This window comes from Cygnus atratus, chromosome 2, assembly GCF_013377495.2.
Source record: "Cygnus atratus isolate AKBS03 ecotype Queensland, Australia chromosome 2, CAtr_DNAZoo_HiC_assembly, whole genome shotgun sequence".
Lineage (NCBI taxonomy): Eukaryota > Metazoa > Chordata > Aves > Anseriformes > Anatidae > Cygnus > Cygnus atratus.
Window position 1 is genome coordinate 75,620,475 of NC_066363.1, and position 20,435 is coordinate 75,640,909.

At 33.6% G+C, this 20,435-nt stretch overlaps 1 protein-coding gene across 1 annotated transcript in view; it reads right to left on the minus strand.

The window, feature by feature from the left end:
• Window positions 1-20,435, minus strand: part of LOC118255462 (cadherin-10) — a 53,468-nt gene that overhangs the window by 26,087 nt on the left and 6,946 nt on the right. The window contains exon 2 of the mRNA XM_035561668.1: window positions 6,699-6,993. Within this exon, the coding sequence (XP_035417561.1) occupies window positions 6,699-6,993 (295 nt within the window). The remainder of the gene's footprint in view (window positions 1-6,698; window positions 6,994-20,435) is intronic.

Here is a 20,435-nt window from a genome sequence, read left to right on the forward strand (position 1 = left end):
AATGGAATAAAATTTCCTTTTGCGATGTAATAATGTCTCTAATAGTTCCCCCTCAATTATGAATGTCAAAATGCATATACAATATATTACTTCACGCTATTTTAACACACATACATGAAGCAAGAAACAAATCATATCAGCTGTCCTGTTCTCTAGATTACTCTCTAGAGTAATCACATGTACACACCCACATACACACCCAATAAAATATATCAGACACTGCTTCCAAAAAGAGATTATATCCAGTTCCCATCACAGTCTGTGGGAATACACTTGGGGTCCCTAATTCAAATCACTGTCACAACAGTGATTTACTCCATAGGCTGTGCTCAGGGTAATGTATACCTCATCACTCCGAAGCAGAAAGGATAAACTATGCTTTTACTGTTGCTTCAGCTCCTTGGCTTTTGCTGGCCAGCCACCAGGCTGGTAGTGGCGGGAAAACAGCAAGGGCACAGCTGCATTTCTGCCTGCCATTCAGGGTACAGAAGTCACCACTTTGGTCGTAGCCCTTATTCACGGAGGCAGAGGGACATGCTTTCTATGCATCCACAGAGGGATCAGTGATTCCTACATGAAACCTGACAGAAACCATGCAAAGAAACAATCAGGAAGAGCATATTAGACCGGGAGCCCTTCCAGCAAACAGTATGACCAGTGCCACGCATCATTTATTCTGGGCTGCGGTCACATCACTGTGTGTCCTCTTTGCTCAGTCTCCCAATAGGCTAGTCACTCCAGACAACTGACATGCAGAGATCCGTTTGAAATTACCAACCATGTTGATTCTGCTTTACCTGCACATTTCTCTGTTTTGACACAAACTATTTTCTGCAGCACTCATATTTGAAAATACACTATAAATGAATAGTGCAATGCTACTTAGCCTCTTCCCAGTATTCTTCCATTTTTTGCAACTGTTTATTTCTGACCTGCAGCCCATCTCAATGTATTTCAAGAACATTACCCTGTATCATGCTTTTTGTTTCAAATTTTTGTAGCCCTGTCCTCTTTACAGGAAAAATACCAAATGTATTTCTGATGTCTGAGTAAAGCTTCTTTGCTTCCTCTTTGTTTATTAAATAAATTTAACTAATAAAAATAAATAAAAGCATACCAGGTCTTCAGGACTTGTGTATCTTTCAGTTTTATACTACTTTTTATATTAAAAAGTATTTTTAGTTTTTAAATCATTTCAAGCTAAGTTATCCTAAATGAAGGCCACATCTGTAACAAGTCCACTATTTACACTACTATAAGACTTTGTCTCTTCTCACCCCTCCAGTCAGAAAAAAAAAAAAAAACTCCTCATATTTGTATTTCCTTTTCCAATTGTGGAATAGCCTCTTTATTACAGCTAAATAAAACTGAGAACTGCTGCTTGGTGGATAAGGGACAGAAGAAAGAAAGGATGAGTGGGATAGAGTTGTATACTAGTTGATATGTTGGGACATACTAGTTGATATGTTGGGACAATGGGAGATTTTCAGAAAGGCTTTATTCTGAAGTAAAAATAGCATGTTTAACACAGCAAGCTACCATTTGAATCAAAATAAATTTCAAATCCTCTCTTCTCAGCTAGTATCAGCAAAAAATAACTGCGGGCTATGGAAGTGGACAATGCACATCAAGTAAAGCAGATTAGGAGTTCTGAAAGACAGAAAAAAAAAAAGAAAAAAAAAGGAAAAAAAGAAAGAAAACCCTCAGCTGTGTCATTAAAGTTACATTGTGCACATCAGCTGTCAAACTATCAAAATTCTTGTTTTGCTTCAGTTCACTGAAGTCACTGAAGACCACTGATCCTCAATACTGCTAATATATTCCTTGAAGCAGTCTGAAACCTGGGGTGAACTAACTAGTACCCAAGGCACTGATTTTGACTGTTGATGTTGGGGTTTACAAACCACAGTGTGGGTGTGACTTAGTCTGCACTACTCAGTCCAGGCCTTGCTCTCTATCTTTTACATGGGCACAGGTTGCTTCTGATGAAGTCTTTGACCTTCAGGATCTAAAGCCTAATCTGAAGTCTATAGGGGGGGCATAAAGGACACAGTGACAATCTACTGGAGAATGTGGCACCAGCTATGTATGGAATTAGTAAGATCATGAAAAAGACTGTGAATTAACTTCCTCCTCATATACTTGTGAGTTTCATTATACAATTAACTAGAATCATGTGGTGGTGAACTAGGCCTAGAAATAAACATCCATTTGTCAGATTACTGTAGTTCTCAAAAGACATATTTGAACATAATTTTAATTATAACCTTTGAATTTCCCTAAGGTCTCATACTATAATAGTAATTAATGTACTTGGCTCTTTTTAATGCTTTCCTTGCAAACATCTTCAAGCATCATACAAGTATTAATGCCTTTAACCTCACAGAGCATTTAAGATATAGAAGTAATAGACAAGAATCACTGAAGATAATTAACTGGGGAAAAAACAGAGTATCTGTTATGGAGCTGAATTTGTAACCTGTATTTCCTCACTCCCAAGTGAGTTATGTGATATTTAACTACAACAAGTGTCCTCCATAGTAAATTATACATTAAAATAACAAGTTGAATTAACAGGAATTTTCTGCTCTTTCTAGTAGGAAAGAGAGGAAATAATGAGATATGTTCTCCCCGGAAATAAACTATTTAATACAGCAGAATAACAGGAAAGAGCTCCATATTCAGAGAAATCTATGTAGAAAGCTCTTTAGTTACATGGTACTCCTGTAACTTAGAAGAAAATAAGCTGGGGAAAAGTATGTCAGTGGATGCTTCTAATTCTTTTAAGATGGTCCTTTTTAAGAAAAAAAAATATATATATATATTTTTTTTTCTCTTTATGAGGCACAATTTATATGCAAAGTGAAATCAAAGTGCATGTGTAAAATATATAAAAATGTAATATAATCATGTTTTTTCAAAATCTATCATGATTGACATTATGAAAATAAAAATGAGATGCAAAAGGTTTAGTGAGATAATTATGAAAAAAGTAAAGAAAATCTTTGTTAACAGGAAACAATAAAGAAGTGTAATAAAATAAATGCTATGGCAGAGGAAAGGATTAAGCACTGGGAATTTTTGGAACAGCACTAATGAGGGACTGAACAAAAAGCCTGGGGAGAAAGCCAAGCAATAGTAGCTCTAAATGCTGTCTGAAGAGAAAGACAAAGATAACCACAGGTAGGGATGACAAGCTAACTGTGGGACGCCCAACCTGTAGATCGCATGTAAACCCAGAGGGAGGTTACATTGAAGTGTACATTGATAACGCTAATTCAGAAGCAGAAAATACCAGTTAGGGAGCATGACAGCTAATAGTTGCTCAAAGTGCTTCTGAGACGATAATTCATAGGAAAAGTTACTTAGCACTGAAGATACAGGATGGAATAAGGATCAAGAATGATTAGAGAATATCTAGGCTACAACAGATGAACAGAGAAGCATCACTAAATAACAGAAATGATGTGGTGATAGGGAAAAAAAAAAAAGCCTAAATAGCAGAAACTTCTGAAAGCTTGTCTAAAATATATCAATGAAAAAAAAAATCCAGAGGAAAAGCTCTAGAGATTAAAACAGACTCATCTACACAGTTCTGAAAAGAAGCCTTTGGATGAGCAAGAAGAGACAAGTAAATAATACAATGGGGAGAACAGAAGATTTTGGTCAAAGCCAGAATATTCTGAGTCATAAACTTTGAGATTAAGGACAGAAAAAAAGTAAAAGAGGAGAAAATATTTGGAAATCTGTACAAAGACTTCAGGAGAGCAAGATGTCTTCCAGGCTATTGACCTAAATGTGAGATCCCGAAGTTGGCCCATTTATCTCTGCCTTTACTATGATTAATGAGCAGTCGAAGAAAGATGAACAAGACAGGAAAGAACTTATGGGCCTTTGTCAAGACATTGTAATTGATAATAAAAATAGGCCTATTCTCAGGTATCCATCAAGCTAATACTACAGCCTGAGGCAGAAATCACAACCGCTGTCTCTTGTCTGAAAGACTTGCATACAGCTATGTCACAGTTTGATACCTTGAATGGGGGGCAGAGGGAGCAGATACAGGCTTAGTAGTATTATAAGGTACTACTCCCCTTTTGTACCTTATAATACAGGGTATTTTAGCATGGAGCAAGCCTTGCACTTCAAGGGATGCCACAGATTTCAATTATTTCAAGCTGATGCTTGCATATTTTGCTACTTGTGCACTTCTTTTGTGTAATTTGGTAAAGAAAGCAGGACATTAGGCAGTAACAGTTTTCATATATGAATTGGTAAAGAAATACTGCTGATTAAACATTTACCAGTTTATTCAGTAAGTAATTAACAGAGACATGAAATGAATGACTCATGCAATCTTGCTGAAAACTGTTAAAATGTGTGAGGAGGAACCCACTAGTTCTGAACACTAGCTACTAGCTATGTTATATAGTATAGCTCTAAAAGCAGAAGCATATGAATAATCTTACATGGTGTGATATGCTGCCATAGTTGTCTTCTTTCTGGTATTCACATGAATGCATATAGAGTTAATACGAACATCTCAGCACTGTGCTTGTGGTACTGGTGTGTCCAAATGTATGCACAACTCAGCAGCAAAACTGCAAAATAGTTTACTGTTTTTGACACTTCTTAGATAGGATTAAGCCAATCAATTTGAAACAGTCATATTCTGTATTGGGACTGAGAGTTCAAGCACCAGGTGGTAACAGAGGTCTTGAGAATCCAGTTCCAGAATAATGTACAAGAGGCCCCAAAGGCATAAATACAAGTTGCAAGTTACTAATCATATTACAGACTAGCCTGGATTTAGAGTGTAACAAAGAAAACAAAGAACAAATAACCACAATACATAAAACATCGCGTTTATGGTGAAAATATGGAGAAGATGACTAGAGGATATAAAAGACAATGATAACATCTACAAGAATTGGAACAAATGAACAAAACAAAAAAAGTTATCTCCCTAAATAAAAGACATTACTTCTGATCAATGTCACAATCTATCTACAGCAGGTCCTCTTTCACCTTTGATACTGAAAGAGACATGCTTTTTCATTTATTCACCACATTTTCATGTTACCACTAAGCAATTATATATATATATAAAAATATATATAAATCTTTCTAAACCAATCTATATAGCCGATTTAAAAAAAAATAAACCAATTATATAATTGGTTTAAATAAATTAAAACTTTGAAGAACAAAGTTTGTGATTTTACGTACACGTTCGCTTAAGTGTATGCGCCTGCCTGGTGCTCCAGCCTTCCCACATGATGGCAGCAGGAGTGCAAGACGTTCTATAAATATATAGCTATGTTTTTAGTGGATAATTCTATATAGCACAATGCAGTGCTATGTTGACTATGCCAGACAATATTAGCACGGTACTTTTTACTGAACGATATACCTCCTATTTACTTGACCAGCCAAAAAACACAGTAATTTGGCTTTGTAATATCTCTTTCTGGTACATATGCTTGAGATAATATTCATATCCTAAACTCTGCTTAATGTTTTCAGACTTTTATAGAAAGATTTTATGTTTTTATATGCTCACAAAAGTGAGTACCATAGCAGGAGACACATACAAAGCAACAGTACAATTCAATCCAAGACTGAAGTTTCTCTCTGCATTCCTTACATCAACAAGTCTGATAATCTCTTAGCCCACAGTCAACAATACTGGGTAAGTAATGGTAATACTGGAACTCAACAGAATTAATCTGGAGAGAGCAAACTACAGCAATCCAGGAATCCAAGATCTTCTTCCTAACCTTTTCTTCCTACCTTTTGATGTGGAGAAGTTATTTTGTCAATACAAATATAATTTTGATGTTTCTTTTTCTATACATTTTTCATAAGTTTCTGTTCTAAAAGATGATTAAGTTCTATGATATATGAAAAAAAAAGCTACTATTGCAAATTGCACGCTAATTCAGTTTTTCACAAATGTTCAGTGTTTCACAGATACAGCGTCATAGTGAAGAAAAAGCCTTGGAAGGCTCAGGGATGATATATATCAAGGAATGGCAGGGGTTTTCCTAATATAAAGTTCTAGCTAAGCATTCTGCCTTCTATCTACTCAATCCTTGTCAATACAATCAGCAATAAGAATAATGTTCAAGGCTCATCCCTGGGAACTGAAAGTACAGTACAAACAGAAGCAAGATGAACTCAAAAAGCTGTTTAAGGCTCCTGAAGAGGCCATTCATGGATATGTTAAGGGAGGAACACTGAAAGTACAAGAGAATTTGTTCATATATTCAAAAACCGAATGCGAAGAGGAGAATCAAGAGTGTATCTACCTGCAGGCAGTGCATCAACAGTACATGAGCAAACAAATAACTCTCCTCAGCCACGGAAAGAGTGAAAGACGAGACAGATTTCCATGTAGTGTATTTATCAATCTTATTCTAATAATTCTTAAGGAGGAGAGTGATTCACCATTATATACTATTTATATTCCAAATGACTGTAAGTTAATGTTTTAAATATTCTAAGTAGAAATAATCTCATATCACAAAATCTGTTTCTGGATGAAATTCTAGTATTTGAACAAGCAAATCAAAAAGAAAGGTATTTATTCCATGAAGCAGAATTCCCATCATGACCGAATTTTCAGAGGATGGGGAAAATATCCATCAAATAATGTATTTTGAGCAGGCACTTATGCCTCAGTATAAAGCACTCACCCACTACTGACATTTCAGGAACACTAGCAGTGTAAATTTCTTCTGGAAACGTTGGTTCATTGTCATTAATGTCATGGATTTTGATGACGAACTCAGATTCGGGTTCCACTGGTCTCAGAGTTCTTCTGTTAATAGCTTGGGCACGCAAGGTGTAAAAGGCTTTTTCTTCCCTGTCAATTCTCCGAGTGGCATGAATGTCACCTGTTTTCTCATCAATTATAAAAAGAGTACCAGCCCCATCTCCAGATAAAATGTATTTGAGGGATCCATCTCCCTTATCCTGGTCAGAATGAAGCTGAAGTGAAAAACAAAGGAAAAAAAATAAAACATTTTATTTAGAAGTAATCAAAAGCTGTTTTTTTGTTTTGGTTTGGTTTGGTTTTTGTTATCATTATTATATATTAAATCATTTTGAATGCAGCAACCAAGTTTAATCCCAACAAAACAAAGTAATTTTCAGTCACCACTGACTAGCAGTCATGGTGTTATACTGAGACATTTGTTTCCTAACTTAGCTCCAAGAATCTTTTCATTTGACTGTTGTGGCAGATTTCAGTTTTGCAGCAACACCTGTTTTCTGCTAAGAAACCTTTGCACCACAGTTCTTAAGGAAGATTTTTATGTTAATATTGACCTTTTCCTTCCTTGAAGAGATCCTATTAAAAAATTCACAACCTGCTGTGCTAGTTGTAAATTCACTAAGCAGATAAAGAACATGGCAGGGTACACGACAATTAAGGAAAATTGAACAACTGGATACATGTCATACTGATTTTAAATTTTATATTTCATATTATTTGTATTTCTCCTAAACTGGAGAATATTTCATTTATAGTCATTATCATTTTCATCCCATCAACTAATGTAAATAACCTAAAGAAAAGAATCAGATTTACTAAGCATTCAGTATTGATTTTATAACCATTATCTAAGTTATGTAAAGCATAGCTTCACCTATTAATAACTTGTACTAACTGATTTCAGTACATCTATAAAAACAACAACAACAAATCTATTACATTGCTTTGTTCAGTACATTAATGTAGTTGGCTTATTTGATCTTTTGGAGACACTTACTATAATTACTCTCATCACTTTGTTGCAAAGTTCCTTTCAATATCATTGATTTCACACCTAACAGAAAGACTCTGGTATTCAGATTTGTTGTCACCATGAAATCTGTATTTTATTTTTGGGTTCAGCAGAAGGGTCATATCAAGTAGAAACTTTGATTAATTTTAAGAATATTTTGAATATTCCTGATTTTATAAACAAGAAGCTACCTGTGTAGATTAACTACCTGCTCATAAACCTACACTTCCATATAGAAATGATAAACATGATTAGTTTCGAGTTAAAGTCGCATGTGATGTAATCATTGTTGACAACAATTTAGTGAGTTTTATTTTGTAAATCCAGAAAAGCATTCATAAGTGCACATGTATTAGTACAAATATATATATGCAGAAGAAACAGATAGCTCTAAAACTTTCTAATTTGTTTGCATTATTTTAATATATATTTTAGAGCACAAAACTAAAATGCAAATATAAAGACTGTTTTTTAAAAATCAGACTCAAATATATCAGAATATTCCAAGAAGTCTGACAGAACTAGTTCCTTTTGAAACATAGTTATTTGAATACACATTAACAACATCACTTAGAATTACACCAAGATCATATTTAATCATGTGAAGGGTTTTTGTTAATTCAAGCTCATGAAAGTTTCATTTTCAGTTCATGAAAAACATCACACACTTAGCTTGATACAAATATCCCCACTGACATGTATCATGGAAATATTTCTCTTTTTTGGTGCCCTTATATTGCTTTCCATAGTATCTATTTTAAGTCATTACCAGGGGTCGAATATTATACTATTATGTTTTTGAATGTGGCTTTCCTTGCCTTTTGTACTGAAATAAAACACTATGGTGTGGTGGGTTAAGCTCAAGTCAAACAGTAAACTTCCCTGCTGTGAAACATTTTCATACACAGAATGCTTCCCAGACTCCTGCAATATGGGCAACAGAGCTCATGCAGGATCTTGGATTAAAACCTTAATGGCAGAAATTTAGAAAACTACCATCATTCTGAACTTTGATTTTCTATATAATATTTTCTTTCAATTCTGAAATAAACTCTGAGAAACACTGTGAATATTTTTCAGAGAATGACAAATTAAGCTTTGCTTACATCACATGTAAGCATTACATGTATATTTACTTTACAAAATGCATATTTTCATATTAGTTTCTTCATTTCATTCCACAGGAAATAAACAGGAGGCTCCACCAAACATTATGAGTAGGAAAGTATAAGAAAAATATTTAGCAAGCAAGTCCTGTTCTTTCTTTTCCTTCCATTTCTCTCACAAACTTCAAACTGAAGGTTTCAAGCCATTCTCAATCCCTCTTCTGGGAAATGAATTTTTATACTGAACATTAATCCCTTGTGCTCTTTTCCGTCAGTCCATTACAGTTGAGACTTTTCACCCTTTTAAGTCACATTTCTTTTAGGGACTAGACAGTCTTGCAGGCTGTGGCCCATTTTATAATGTCTTTTAGTGTAACTAGTTCTCAAAAGCCTACTAAGTGTTTTCTTCTCCAGGGCTTCCTAGGATACCACTTTTTCCTGAAAAATGTTTTGCTACCAAGAGCTCACTGGTGGCCAATAACCACTAGATACAGTATTTTTAGTGAAGAGTGGTGAAGGACAGTTACAGAAGACTGCTCTTCCTCAGATAACCGCACCAGAAATAAAAAATAAATGTCTACTTGAGTAAGAAAGATTGGGGCAAAATATTAACTTATTATTATTATTATTTTTGTTTTTATTTTTTAACGGGAGCATTAAAATATTCTCATATTCTTTCCAAACTCAGGGCTGATAATATAAACTCTTACAAACTCAAACTAAATGGTTATGTAATAGCAGATTGAGGCTAAAGTGCCCGTTCTCCGAAAATTCAGAAGCCAGTTAGCAGTCTGGCAACATATTTCTAACAAATTTTCTATCTCCAGAATAATAGCAAACTGTCCCAATGAACAGTATCTGGCCAAAGGTGACTCACAAGTCAATTGTGAACCACCTTTGAAAGGTGAAAATTGTTGGGGAAAGTGATATTTAGCAAAAGCATGCCAAGGACTTGTTTAATAATTTAGCAATTCAGATAACTCCTTTGTGGTGCCTGGGAATGTTGTCTTGCACTAGGCGCACAGACACAGTGTAGTGAACAGAATTAAATCTGAAGACAGACGAAAACCTCTCCACAACAAAAAGTAAAGCTTTTGAAAAACTATATTTAGATCTAATTAAGGGTGTAAGATCTTTTATCACATTATTTGACTAATATGCAAGGCAGCATAAATACTCAAGATTTTCTCTCACTTCTCCTGTTGCTCTGTGTATGTCAAAAATTCTTACCAAGTTTATTTGGAAGTGAAAAATGTTATTTATATGCCATTTAGAATATCATTAATCTCTTCTCTCCCTCAAATTCAAACTTTATAGATTTTTAAAAATAGATTATATTAGCCAGAAGGCTACAAAAATTGCTGAACATATTTTGAGACATACACATACAGGCTTTTGGGGAGCTGATAGCTGCACTTCAGAAGGAATACTTCATAAGGAATATCCTCGCATCATTTAGAAGAATGCTTTAAGCTATATAACACTTTACATTTCCTAAAAATTGTTAATCATTCCACTTGGAACAGGTAATATATTTTCAGTTCTATGTATGCACATAACAGTTCACAGCTATCCTAGAACAACTTCAAATTCAAAAGGACATTTCAGAAGATCTTGGGAGATAAGGAAAAAAAAAAAAAACAGAAACTTTGCTATGAACAAGTCTTCAGGAAATAATTAAAAAGGCAAAAACGCATATTCTATATAAGCAAGGAAAGAGAATACTTCTCATTTCATTTTCTTAGTTCATAATTCAATCCAGATGTTGTTAGATGAATCAACATGGCTACAGACAGCCCTGTGTACTTGACAGCCTTGAAAACTGAACCTTTACCGAGCTCTGAAATGCATAAGCAGTGTGTTAATTTTCACTGCAAGGTTTTGCCAGTTTATTCTAGTATTAAAAACAAAAACCAACCAACCAAAACAAAACAACAACAACAAAAAAAAAACACTTTTGTTAAGTATTTCTTGCCTACTTTTAGTAAAAAGTGTTTCCAACATTTATTTTGGCTAACGGGCATCTGTGTTTCATGTCAGCCCAGCTGAGAAGATGCAGTTTTGTTTTTATATCTGTCACTGATATTTTGCAAACTCTTGTTTCAGTGAATTTCTTTTCAACAGAAATACTTCCATTTTCAGCTGTCAGCAGTATATATATTTTATATACATTTTTCCTCACCGTGCAGAAAATCAGAATACCTGTTGGTTTAAATGTATATAGCCCTGTTTCATCACAGAGTAATTGCAATTACTATGAAACACAATTTTGCATATTTGGTCACCTATTTAAACTGTTAAACAGGCTTTTAAGTTGAGAAGGATTTCATAAAAATCAAAAAGACAGGTATTGCTAAGGAGAAGATAATAATTAGAATGGGAAGGGTGACAAAGTAGAATGTTCCGTGAATACTTTAAAAAGAAATTGTTACCAATCCAAGACACAGAGAAAAATAAATTTAAAGATGGAAAATTTTAAGCTTCAATTAAAATAAAAACATTATTAATTCAGATATGCTTCATTGTTCTTTAAGGTATATGCAGCCATAAATACAATTAGTTAATGAAAAGATTCCAGAATCAAATTTAGCTCAATATATTTTTAGATATGTAAAGATCCTTCAGAAGACTTTAGGTGAACAACATAATAATTCTCCTCTAAAAATGACTTGAAAATTACAGTGTGGGAATTCTATCTTAATTGTCTTCCAACGATGCAAATCAAAGTTGCCAATTCCAAGAGTGATTTATTTTTTCCCCTCTGAATGCTAGCCAAGTCTGAAATCTTGTAACTGAATATAAATTTTGTGAACATTTTTCTAATATACAAAGAGTTAACCCTATTTTTGTCTGAAAACCCAGAAGCTGCTACTGTGAAAACAGAGCAGTTCAGGTTCACCAGAGCCATTTTACCATATAAACAACTTCTGGAACTTGAAATGACTTATGACAGCCAGATAAAGGCTTCAATATTGTAACATCTATTTGTATTTGAAATTCAGATTCAGAAGTCGCTCTATGAATTTTCAGTGATTGGTATTCAGATAACTAAAGACCTGAATATGACTGTACTAACAAACCAGTCTTTAGTTTGAATTCTTACTGTAGGAATTAATACAGTTCAAGTAATTTCTCTACGTGGTTTTAATACACTATTATATATAGAAGACTTTCCAAAACAGTTTGCACTTTTTTTGAAGTCTTCATGAAATGACAGACTGCTCTATTATCACCTTGCTAAACACATTTTTACTCCGCTACATTAAAATAATGTCCTTTTTATTTTTATAATCTAGAAAACATTTTTCCTACTTCCTTCTGCAAAAATATTTGTCAACATTTCATTTAATCCAAGTATCACAATAACAATGAGAACTTGGTATGCTCCTGAATTAATTGATCGTTTAGGTTTTATTCAACTAAATTCTGATTTTTCCCTTATTATGAGGACCAATTTTAGGGCTAGAGTGTGACCTATTAACTTTTTTCTAAGTAATCGTATTAGTCATATGATGCCAAAATACACTCATGGAAGTATTCACTATTTCACTCCAAGTTTTCTGCAGTACATATTATAATATTACTGGATGCTTCCTAGAATAATAATAATAGTCTCTCCAAAAATAATTTCAACAGTGGGCATATTTGATCTGAAATCAGCAGAGAATAATTGGCATAGAATTCCCACAGTGGGGATACTGATTTTAAGCTTCATGAACTGAGCTATTAAATTATGCAGTTATTTAACATTAACTGCAATTATTCTAAAAGACCTTCAGACTTTCACCAGCTCATACATCCTGTGCAATATTCTCCTAGTTGCCAGATTTAACTATCATGGCTTTGAGCCAAATTTTACTCACGAAAGAGGTTCACTTATTTCAATTCATCCTTAAGGAAATATTTAAAGCTACTCTCTTCAGTGATGCAAGATTTTCCACTAAGTTTTAACGAGACATCTCATACATTTCATTTTCTCACTTAGTCATATTGTCAGTTTGCAAGTTGTGTGCTATTATGTGTTATTTAAAAGAGGAGAAAGGTGGAAAGGAAAAAGGCATATTTCATTTTATTTTTTATTTTATTTTTTATTTTTTGTGAGACCAGGAAAGATAAAGGGAGAGTAAACTAAAATGGAAGCATAATAATGCAAGATGAGGAGAGACCTGAAATTCTTTTGCTTGTTGAGAAGAAGCAACAAACAGTAATGAAAAACTCCAGACTGCAGTGCATTTTTAGCTTACACTGACTTGAGTCATTATCCAAAGAAGATAAACGTCATTATTGTTATTTCTACAGAGAGAGATTGCAATTGTTACTTGCTGTTCAAGATTTTTGTTTGACATCACAACCAAGTGATGTCATCTGCAAGATTCTCAGATTCCAGACTAATCATACAGGAATGGTATTTCTTCATCACTAGACTTGCATCTTTTGCACACTACTGTAACTTATTCTAAATAGAGGAATCACAGTCTGGAGAAGGTAGACGGGCTTGTCACTGATAACAACTTCTAGGATTTCAGCTGAGAAAGGTAGTTTCCCTTTCTGCAGTGCATCATATGAGAAACTGAGGGACTTATGTAGATTCTCTGAATCAGCATGCCAATAATCAAACTCCTTCCTCAAGCCAAGGTCTTTAGCTGATGTTCAGAGAGCTAGAACAAGGAAGTTTCAGTTTCATTAGTCTGTCACAGCTTCCACTCCAGAAGATCCACAAGTTTTGAGCTACCATGAACTTGAGACTAATTGAATTTTATACACCAAAGGCTTCTTGCATGAACCAATATGCATGTTTTCTTCCAATTTTAATGTAATAAATACAGCCTCTACGTTAGATGCGGATAGAAAGTATAGAACTGGCACTGGAACTGAAATGCCCTTACTTTCTGGTAGTGTGGCCTAACACCTCTGGTAGGTGATTGCATATTAATAGGCAAAAGGGAATTGTTTAGGTAAAGGAAAAAAAAAAACAAACAACCTATGCTATTTCAGGTTCACATTAATTAAGGATGTATACCAAATTAAGAAACCTTTGTCTCCTACTCATCTTGATATTGATTGCTCAAGCCTATATTCCTACCTCAATGAGTAATATCTGTAAATTAAACTGTTGTCTTGGGATGGAAATATGTCAAATACAACTTTCCTCAGACTTTAATATATATTCTGTATGTTTTATATTGTTTGTTTGACTGATTCTGGACGGTACATAATATTGTATAAAAAATTAGACAGCTTCCAGAATGATCTCTTTATTCCACCATGGAATGACCTAGGAAGTCTAATATGCTAAAACAGCACATAGCTTTATTGAATGTGGAACTGCTTTTTTTTTCCTTTTTTTTTTTTTTTTTTTGGGGGGGGGGGAATTTTTTCATTACTAATCCTCATGCTCTCTGCATTGATGACAACAATCAAAGACACAATTAAGATGCAATTTTAGGTCATTTCTTTATGTTAACAAGGATCTTTTTATTACAGCTTATATATGTCTTCCTAAAGTAGCCCAGGTATTAACCAAATAAGCATTAAAACAACTGCAATTTTTATATCTTAATATAATGATAAGATATAATAAGATATAGCTTATATTTATATAAACTTATTTATCTTATTATATTTAATATTATTTATCTTATTATAATATTATCTTATTATAATATTATCTTATCTTATATTTATAATAAGATAAAATTAAGATATACTTTTTATATCTTAATAATAATGCACAATTTGTACTATATATAAAGAAAAAAGTTTTTTTGCTTTTTTTTTTAAATGCAGAACTTCATTAAGAGATTGATGCTGAATTCCTTTTGCCTACTGCTGTAAGCCATATAAAAACACATTAAATACTTTGTTTCCAGCTGAAATCACTATAACATACAAATTGGTGAGAACAGTGAAGATTTGCTGCCTTTATTATGTCTGCATTTTCTCCTCATGAATACTGTACAGTATATGTGTCTTTGGAAGATGTATACTTGGGGCAACAGCAAATCCGTTTTTCTTCACAGAGAACTGAATGACAATGTCTGCCAAACCCCAAAACAGCAAATGTTATCTAAAGGGAGCGAAGGGGAAAGAGCGGAAATATATATTAGAATTAAATAATAATAATAATAATAAAGGGATATTTTAATAATTTACAATACATTGATTTCCATGATTATATAGTATTATGGTTACATTTTATCCCAAGGAAGGGAGAAGAGGGGAGAGAAAGTAGACATATTTTTCAGAGGCTTCTTATTGCCTCAGGAAGCTACTGATGAATCTGGACTGATGCTATATCTAATAAAGGATTAAAAACAATGAGAAAAAAAGATGTCTTGGATCAATCCTGAGGTCAGTGGGGCAACTAATGTAATAGATGCACAGTCCAGGAGAGATGTATACATATTTTGTAACATTACAGTGGTACTCAAGGTACTGCAGGTAGATCTGCAAGATAAGAGAGGCAGAACACGCATAAAATCTTAACTGCAACTCACATTTTTATTTGTCCATCAAATTTAAGTAATTTATTTCATTAAGTTATGAAATCAATTACTCTAGAGAATAATGCTTTCAAGAAAATCCTAACTATATATCCATTACTAAGTAAAGATACTGTTTAAAACATTACGTGCAATTATGTTACAGTTACATAAGTAAATGTAACTTAATTTAATCATGTTTGTAATAAGAATAGGCTGGTAGTTATAGTTTAAATTTAAATTAAATTTTAAAATAATTAAATAATAAAATAATGAAAATAAATACCAAACCAGCAACTTATATTCTTCTATCAGACTGTAAGATACCAACATAACCAGATCTCGATATAAATCTTGGCAAGAGTCATACATTATGTTATATACAAGACTATATCATCAGCCCAGTGAACTATATTCGTCATCTACTTGTACTGGATATAGAAAGCCTATCCTGATCTACAGTGCTACAAACACTACTCCATAATAATTGCTTTTCCTTGCAATGTTAATTGCTGTATTCAGTAATGTATTGTGTGTCCTAATTCACTGATTTAAAATTATTTCCAACTTTGGTAACTGGCTGATAGGCCCAGTCAAGATTTCCATACATTTTCTGGCATTTGTAAAACATCAGTACCACTCTATCTCCCTTTTCCTGTTTTCCTGTAAAATATACTGATATTGGTTATGTTGTGGGATTTATTTATTTTAAATCTCTTTGCTTTGGTTACTTATACCAAAGCTTCTGTTCTTTTTGTTTTGTCTATAGAATCACAGAGAGCTTTTGCATTTTTTTTTTCCAAATTACACCGTTTCATGAAGGTTTAGTTCTTGCCCTGTGCAAGATACTTCCTGCTTTCTTCTCTTTGCAGTAAAAAAAATTCCACACTATTCCTAGTAAACTTCCTAATTATCTTTTATGATATGCAGTCTTACATGGCACCTGAAATAGTATTCCTTGCTCCTTCAATGACTATGTTTTATATAGCATGTCATTATCCCTTCCTAGCAAATACATTAGTAATACCGAAATCTCTACCATTATTCTTAAACGATAAACCTGGTTTAATCCCATGCAGCAACTTTCAGCATCACACTGCTCTATGGTCTTCTAGCCAGTACATTTATTTTACTGGGCTTTTATTAGCAAATGTGCTACTCCTGACACATAGAGAATGGTCTGCCACATAACCTGACCTAACTAAAGAGATAATTAAGCAATCAGTTTCCTAATCTTCCAACTGCATTATTTATATAGAAGACTCATTATCATTTCTGAATGACCTAAGACATCCTGCTGATTGCTAAGGTATTTCTAAATCCTCTGAGGAATCCTGTGTGGAGCTAGCATCTTTAGTTGCACCACCATGTGAAAATGTAGCAATATTAATGAACAGTAGTTCTTACAAGTGACAGATTATTTTTAAAGATCAAAAGGAGTGGTCAGTGTGATATTTTACAAGTAAATAAATTGATATAAATTTACTGAAGTCCCGTATCTTTCCCAACTCTGTCCTTAAGTATTTATATGCTACTTGGTTATACCAATTTAAGCCACTTCTGCAGCTCATATATTCTATTTCTCATATTAATTTAGCATTTCAATTACCTCCTCTTCATTAGAAGCTTACCTAAATTTTTGTAACATGCCCTGGAACACTGCATTATTCTACCCATCCTTTCGTTTTCCTTCCTCAAAGTAGATCATTTAATGACATTTCTTTAAATTTCTGCTTTTTAAATTATAAACATTATTGGAACTTCTCTCATTTATTCTCCCTGTTTACTTCAACTCTTACACACAATTGCATTAGTCATTTTTCTCACAGTCAAAATTTTAAACATAAACACCATTTTAATCATTTAATACTAAACTAGATAATTTATAACCATGATTGCCTAGGTAGTAACAGTTGTTAATCATTATGTTCACTCCCAAATAATATTTCTTAAATATTTTTACTTCTTAAAGGTAGTAAATAGAGACTCAGAAATTTTAATTTATGTGTATTTTACATCAAATGCCATACCTCAGAAAAGGATACATGAAAGTTCTCATTAAAAAAATGTGTTTCTTACTATAGCAGGAAGAAATCTTTATTACTATTTTATGGCTCTGCATGTCTAGTATAATTTATTCCTCTATTTATGATAACATATTAGTAATTAAAAAAAAAAAAAAAAGCCATACTAAAACTTTTTAGAAAAGGAACTTTTTAGGAACACAAAACAATTTCTAAAGTAAATGGAAGGAAAGAGAGGTCACTTCTTTCCATGGATGTTTTTGGATAAGGGAGAGAAAAAATATTATAAATCATTTTATAATCATTTCTAGTCTATTACGTGCCCATTTTACCAAATAATCAGCTGGAATTTCCTGTACTTCAGTTTGTGCCCGTTGCCTCTCATCCTGTCACTGGGCACAACTGAAAAGAGACCAGCTCTATCCTCTCAACACCCTCCCATCATATATTTACATATATTAGTGACGTCTCCTCAGTATTCTCTTTTCCAGGCTAAACAGACCCAGTTCTCTCAGCCTGTCCTCATACGACAGGTTCTCCAGTCCTCTAATCATCTTAGTAGCCCTCCTCTGTACTTGCTCCAGTAGTTCTATGTCCCTCTTGTACTAGGGCGTCTAGAATCACAATGGCAATCTTCCAAGTTCTTCTATGAAGTAGGTGGGTTGTGTTTTTTTTGTTTGTTTGTTTTGTTTTGTTTTGTTTTTACCACTACAGTTTTACCCTAAAATATTTAAATCCACCAAATCCAACCTCTACTTCCAGCCTTGTTGTCTTAATAAGTTCCATTTGCTTGAGAATTTTTAAGAAAGCACAACCATCCTTCAGCCAAATATTGGCAATGAAAGACAGTATGCTTACCCCATGCTTTACATCAAGAGGAATTGTAATATGTTCATGTCTTCCCACCACTGCTTTGAGATATACAGGTAGTGAAGTTAAAAGGAAAGGCAGGATCAAAGGAATAAAATAAAAATAAAAAAATAAAAAAATAAAAAAGCAGGGACAGCACCTACCTTTTTGCCTAAATAAAAATGACCCCCCAGACATCATGGGTCTGTACTGCCTGCAAAACAATAATGCTAAATCCAGGTAGCGAAAATGTACTGAAAACACAGATCTACGACAGAAAGGTCAAAAATGGAAAGAGCCAATATGAAGGAGAAAAGTCTTCTCTTCATCTAGGAAAAGGTGAACAAAATAAATCAACAGAACTGCAACTGAGCACTGAGGTTTTCTTTAATTTTTGAGTAATAGTGGAAGTATTTTGATATTTTTTTCCCCCACAGAAATTGTGTGGGCCCAGCCATTTGAGTCTTAAATTCCAGGCAGTAGCATCTGTAACTACATAGTTTTCAGAAGTACAGTATCCCAGAACATGAGGGGTTTTATTTCAGCTCATCTTTTCCATCAAGATGCTTGTTGTATGTTTGTTGTATGCTTGTTGTATGTTTTATGTTGTATGTTTCAATATGCCTTTTAGCATGCCACAACAATTATACATTAATGTCTTTCTAAGCTGTTAGTTGTGTTCAGACATGTAAGGTACCTTGCACCCACGTTTCAGCCAACTGGGTGGTCTGTGAATTGCATCTTTTCAATTAAAACAGCTTCTCTTTTCAGTCTTGAAGAGTATATAGACTCATCTATGGTTGCACATTTAAAATTGCTACAGACCGAAATATTGTCAAACTAGAGGGCAATTGTTTCCCCAAGTCCTGCTTTAACATCTTCTAATAAATAGCCGTGAAAAGATTCAGAAAATAAATAACTTAATTTGAGGAAGAACAGGAAAATTAATAATGGGTTGGAAAATGATGTTTGTTTACTCCTGAGAACAGATACTGCTCTGTTCACCAGAGACTTCAGATACATTGACTACATATTGCCTCAAAACAGAAGGCATTGGAGGGTTTGATAAAACTTGCCATTACAGCCTTTTTGGTTAAGCTTATTTTTAGTTATCTTCAAAGAGAAAAACACTCATAAATATAAGGCAATGCTTCCAGGAATGCATTTTAAAAGGGTAAACATCAACTTTTAATTTCTTAGAACTCTCTCCCTCATGGGTGTTTTGTTGCAAGTCGCCGATTTTCCCTCAGTATTACCCTGGCTCATCCTTGTTTTCTGTGTGTATAGGATATTTAAAAGGTCATCTGCATCTGATTAAAAAAAAAAAAAGACAAAAAGTCCCATAAAGCATCAGCCTTCCAAATTGCTGTCGAAACTATTAGCTATGTATACAATTATCATTTCAAACAAGGTGTAGGTTAAACATTCCTAAAGTTCCTTTTTCTATTATGTTTGTTTGTTTTTTTTTTAATTCTTTGAGTGAATGAATGTACTCTGATGAAGTGGACTCTACTTCTCCTGAGCTATGGCTTTGAATGTAAATCATTGCAGTTTAATCAGTTCTTTCATTTTTGGAATATCTGACTGTGAAAAGCAGGTACAATTTTAGAATTGAAAGAGAAATTGAACTGAAAGGAACTGGAGAGTTCAGACCAAACTATTTTCCTTTGTTTTTGTTTTGTTTTGTTTTTGTTTTGTCTTTTTTTTATTTTTTTAATTTTTTTTTTACTATATTTTAAAGCTTGATGCTATTTTGAAGGCAATGCATAAACCCATACAACCTCTGAGTTTGGAAACAACCCAAGAGAGCTATGAGAGTCTTTGCCATGAAAGTAGCAAAACGCATCTTATTGGTGATTTTACACCTGCTGGAAGGATGTCCATAACTTTGACTATCTCCCCTCTAAATATTACTGAAAACTGATCAACACTTTGTGCTTGCACAGAGGTGAATCATCTTTTTTTAGAAATTAGATTCACAATGGCAGATCACTGCTATTGGGAGTATAAGGAAGAAAAACAAACAAACAAACAACAAACAAAACAAACAAAACAAAACAAACAAACAAACCAAAAACCCAAACATTTAAAAACAATTTTCTCAGAGACTCAGAAAGGCAATGGCAGGAAACATACTCCAAAGATTAGTAGAACCATACTGACCTCTCAGCTTTGTTATCACTT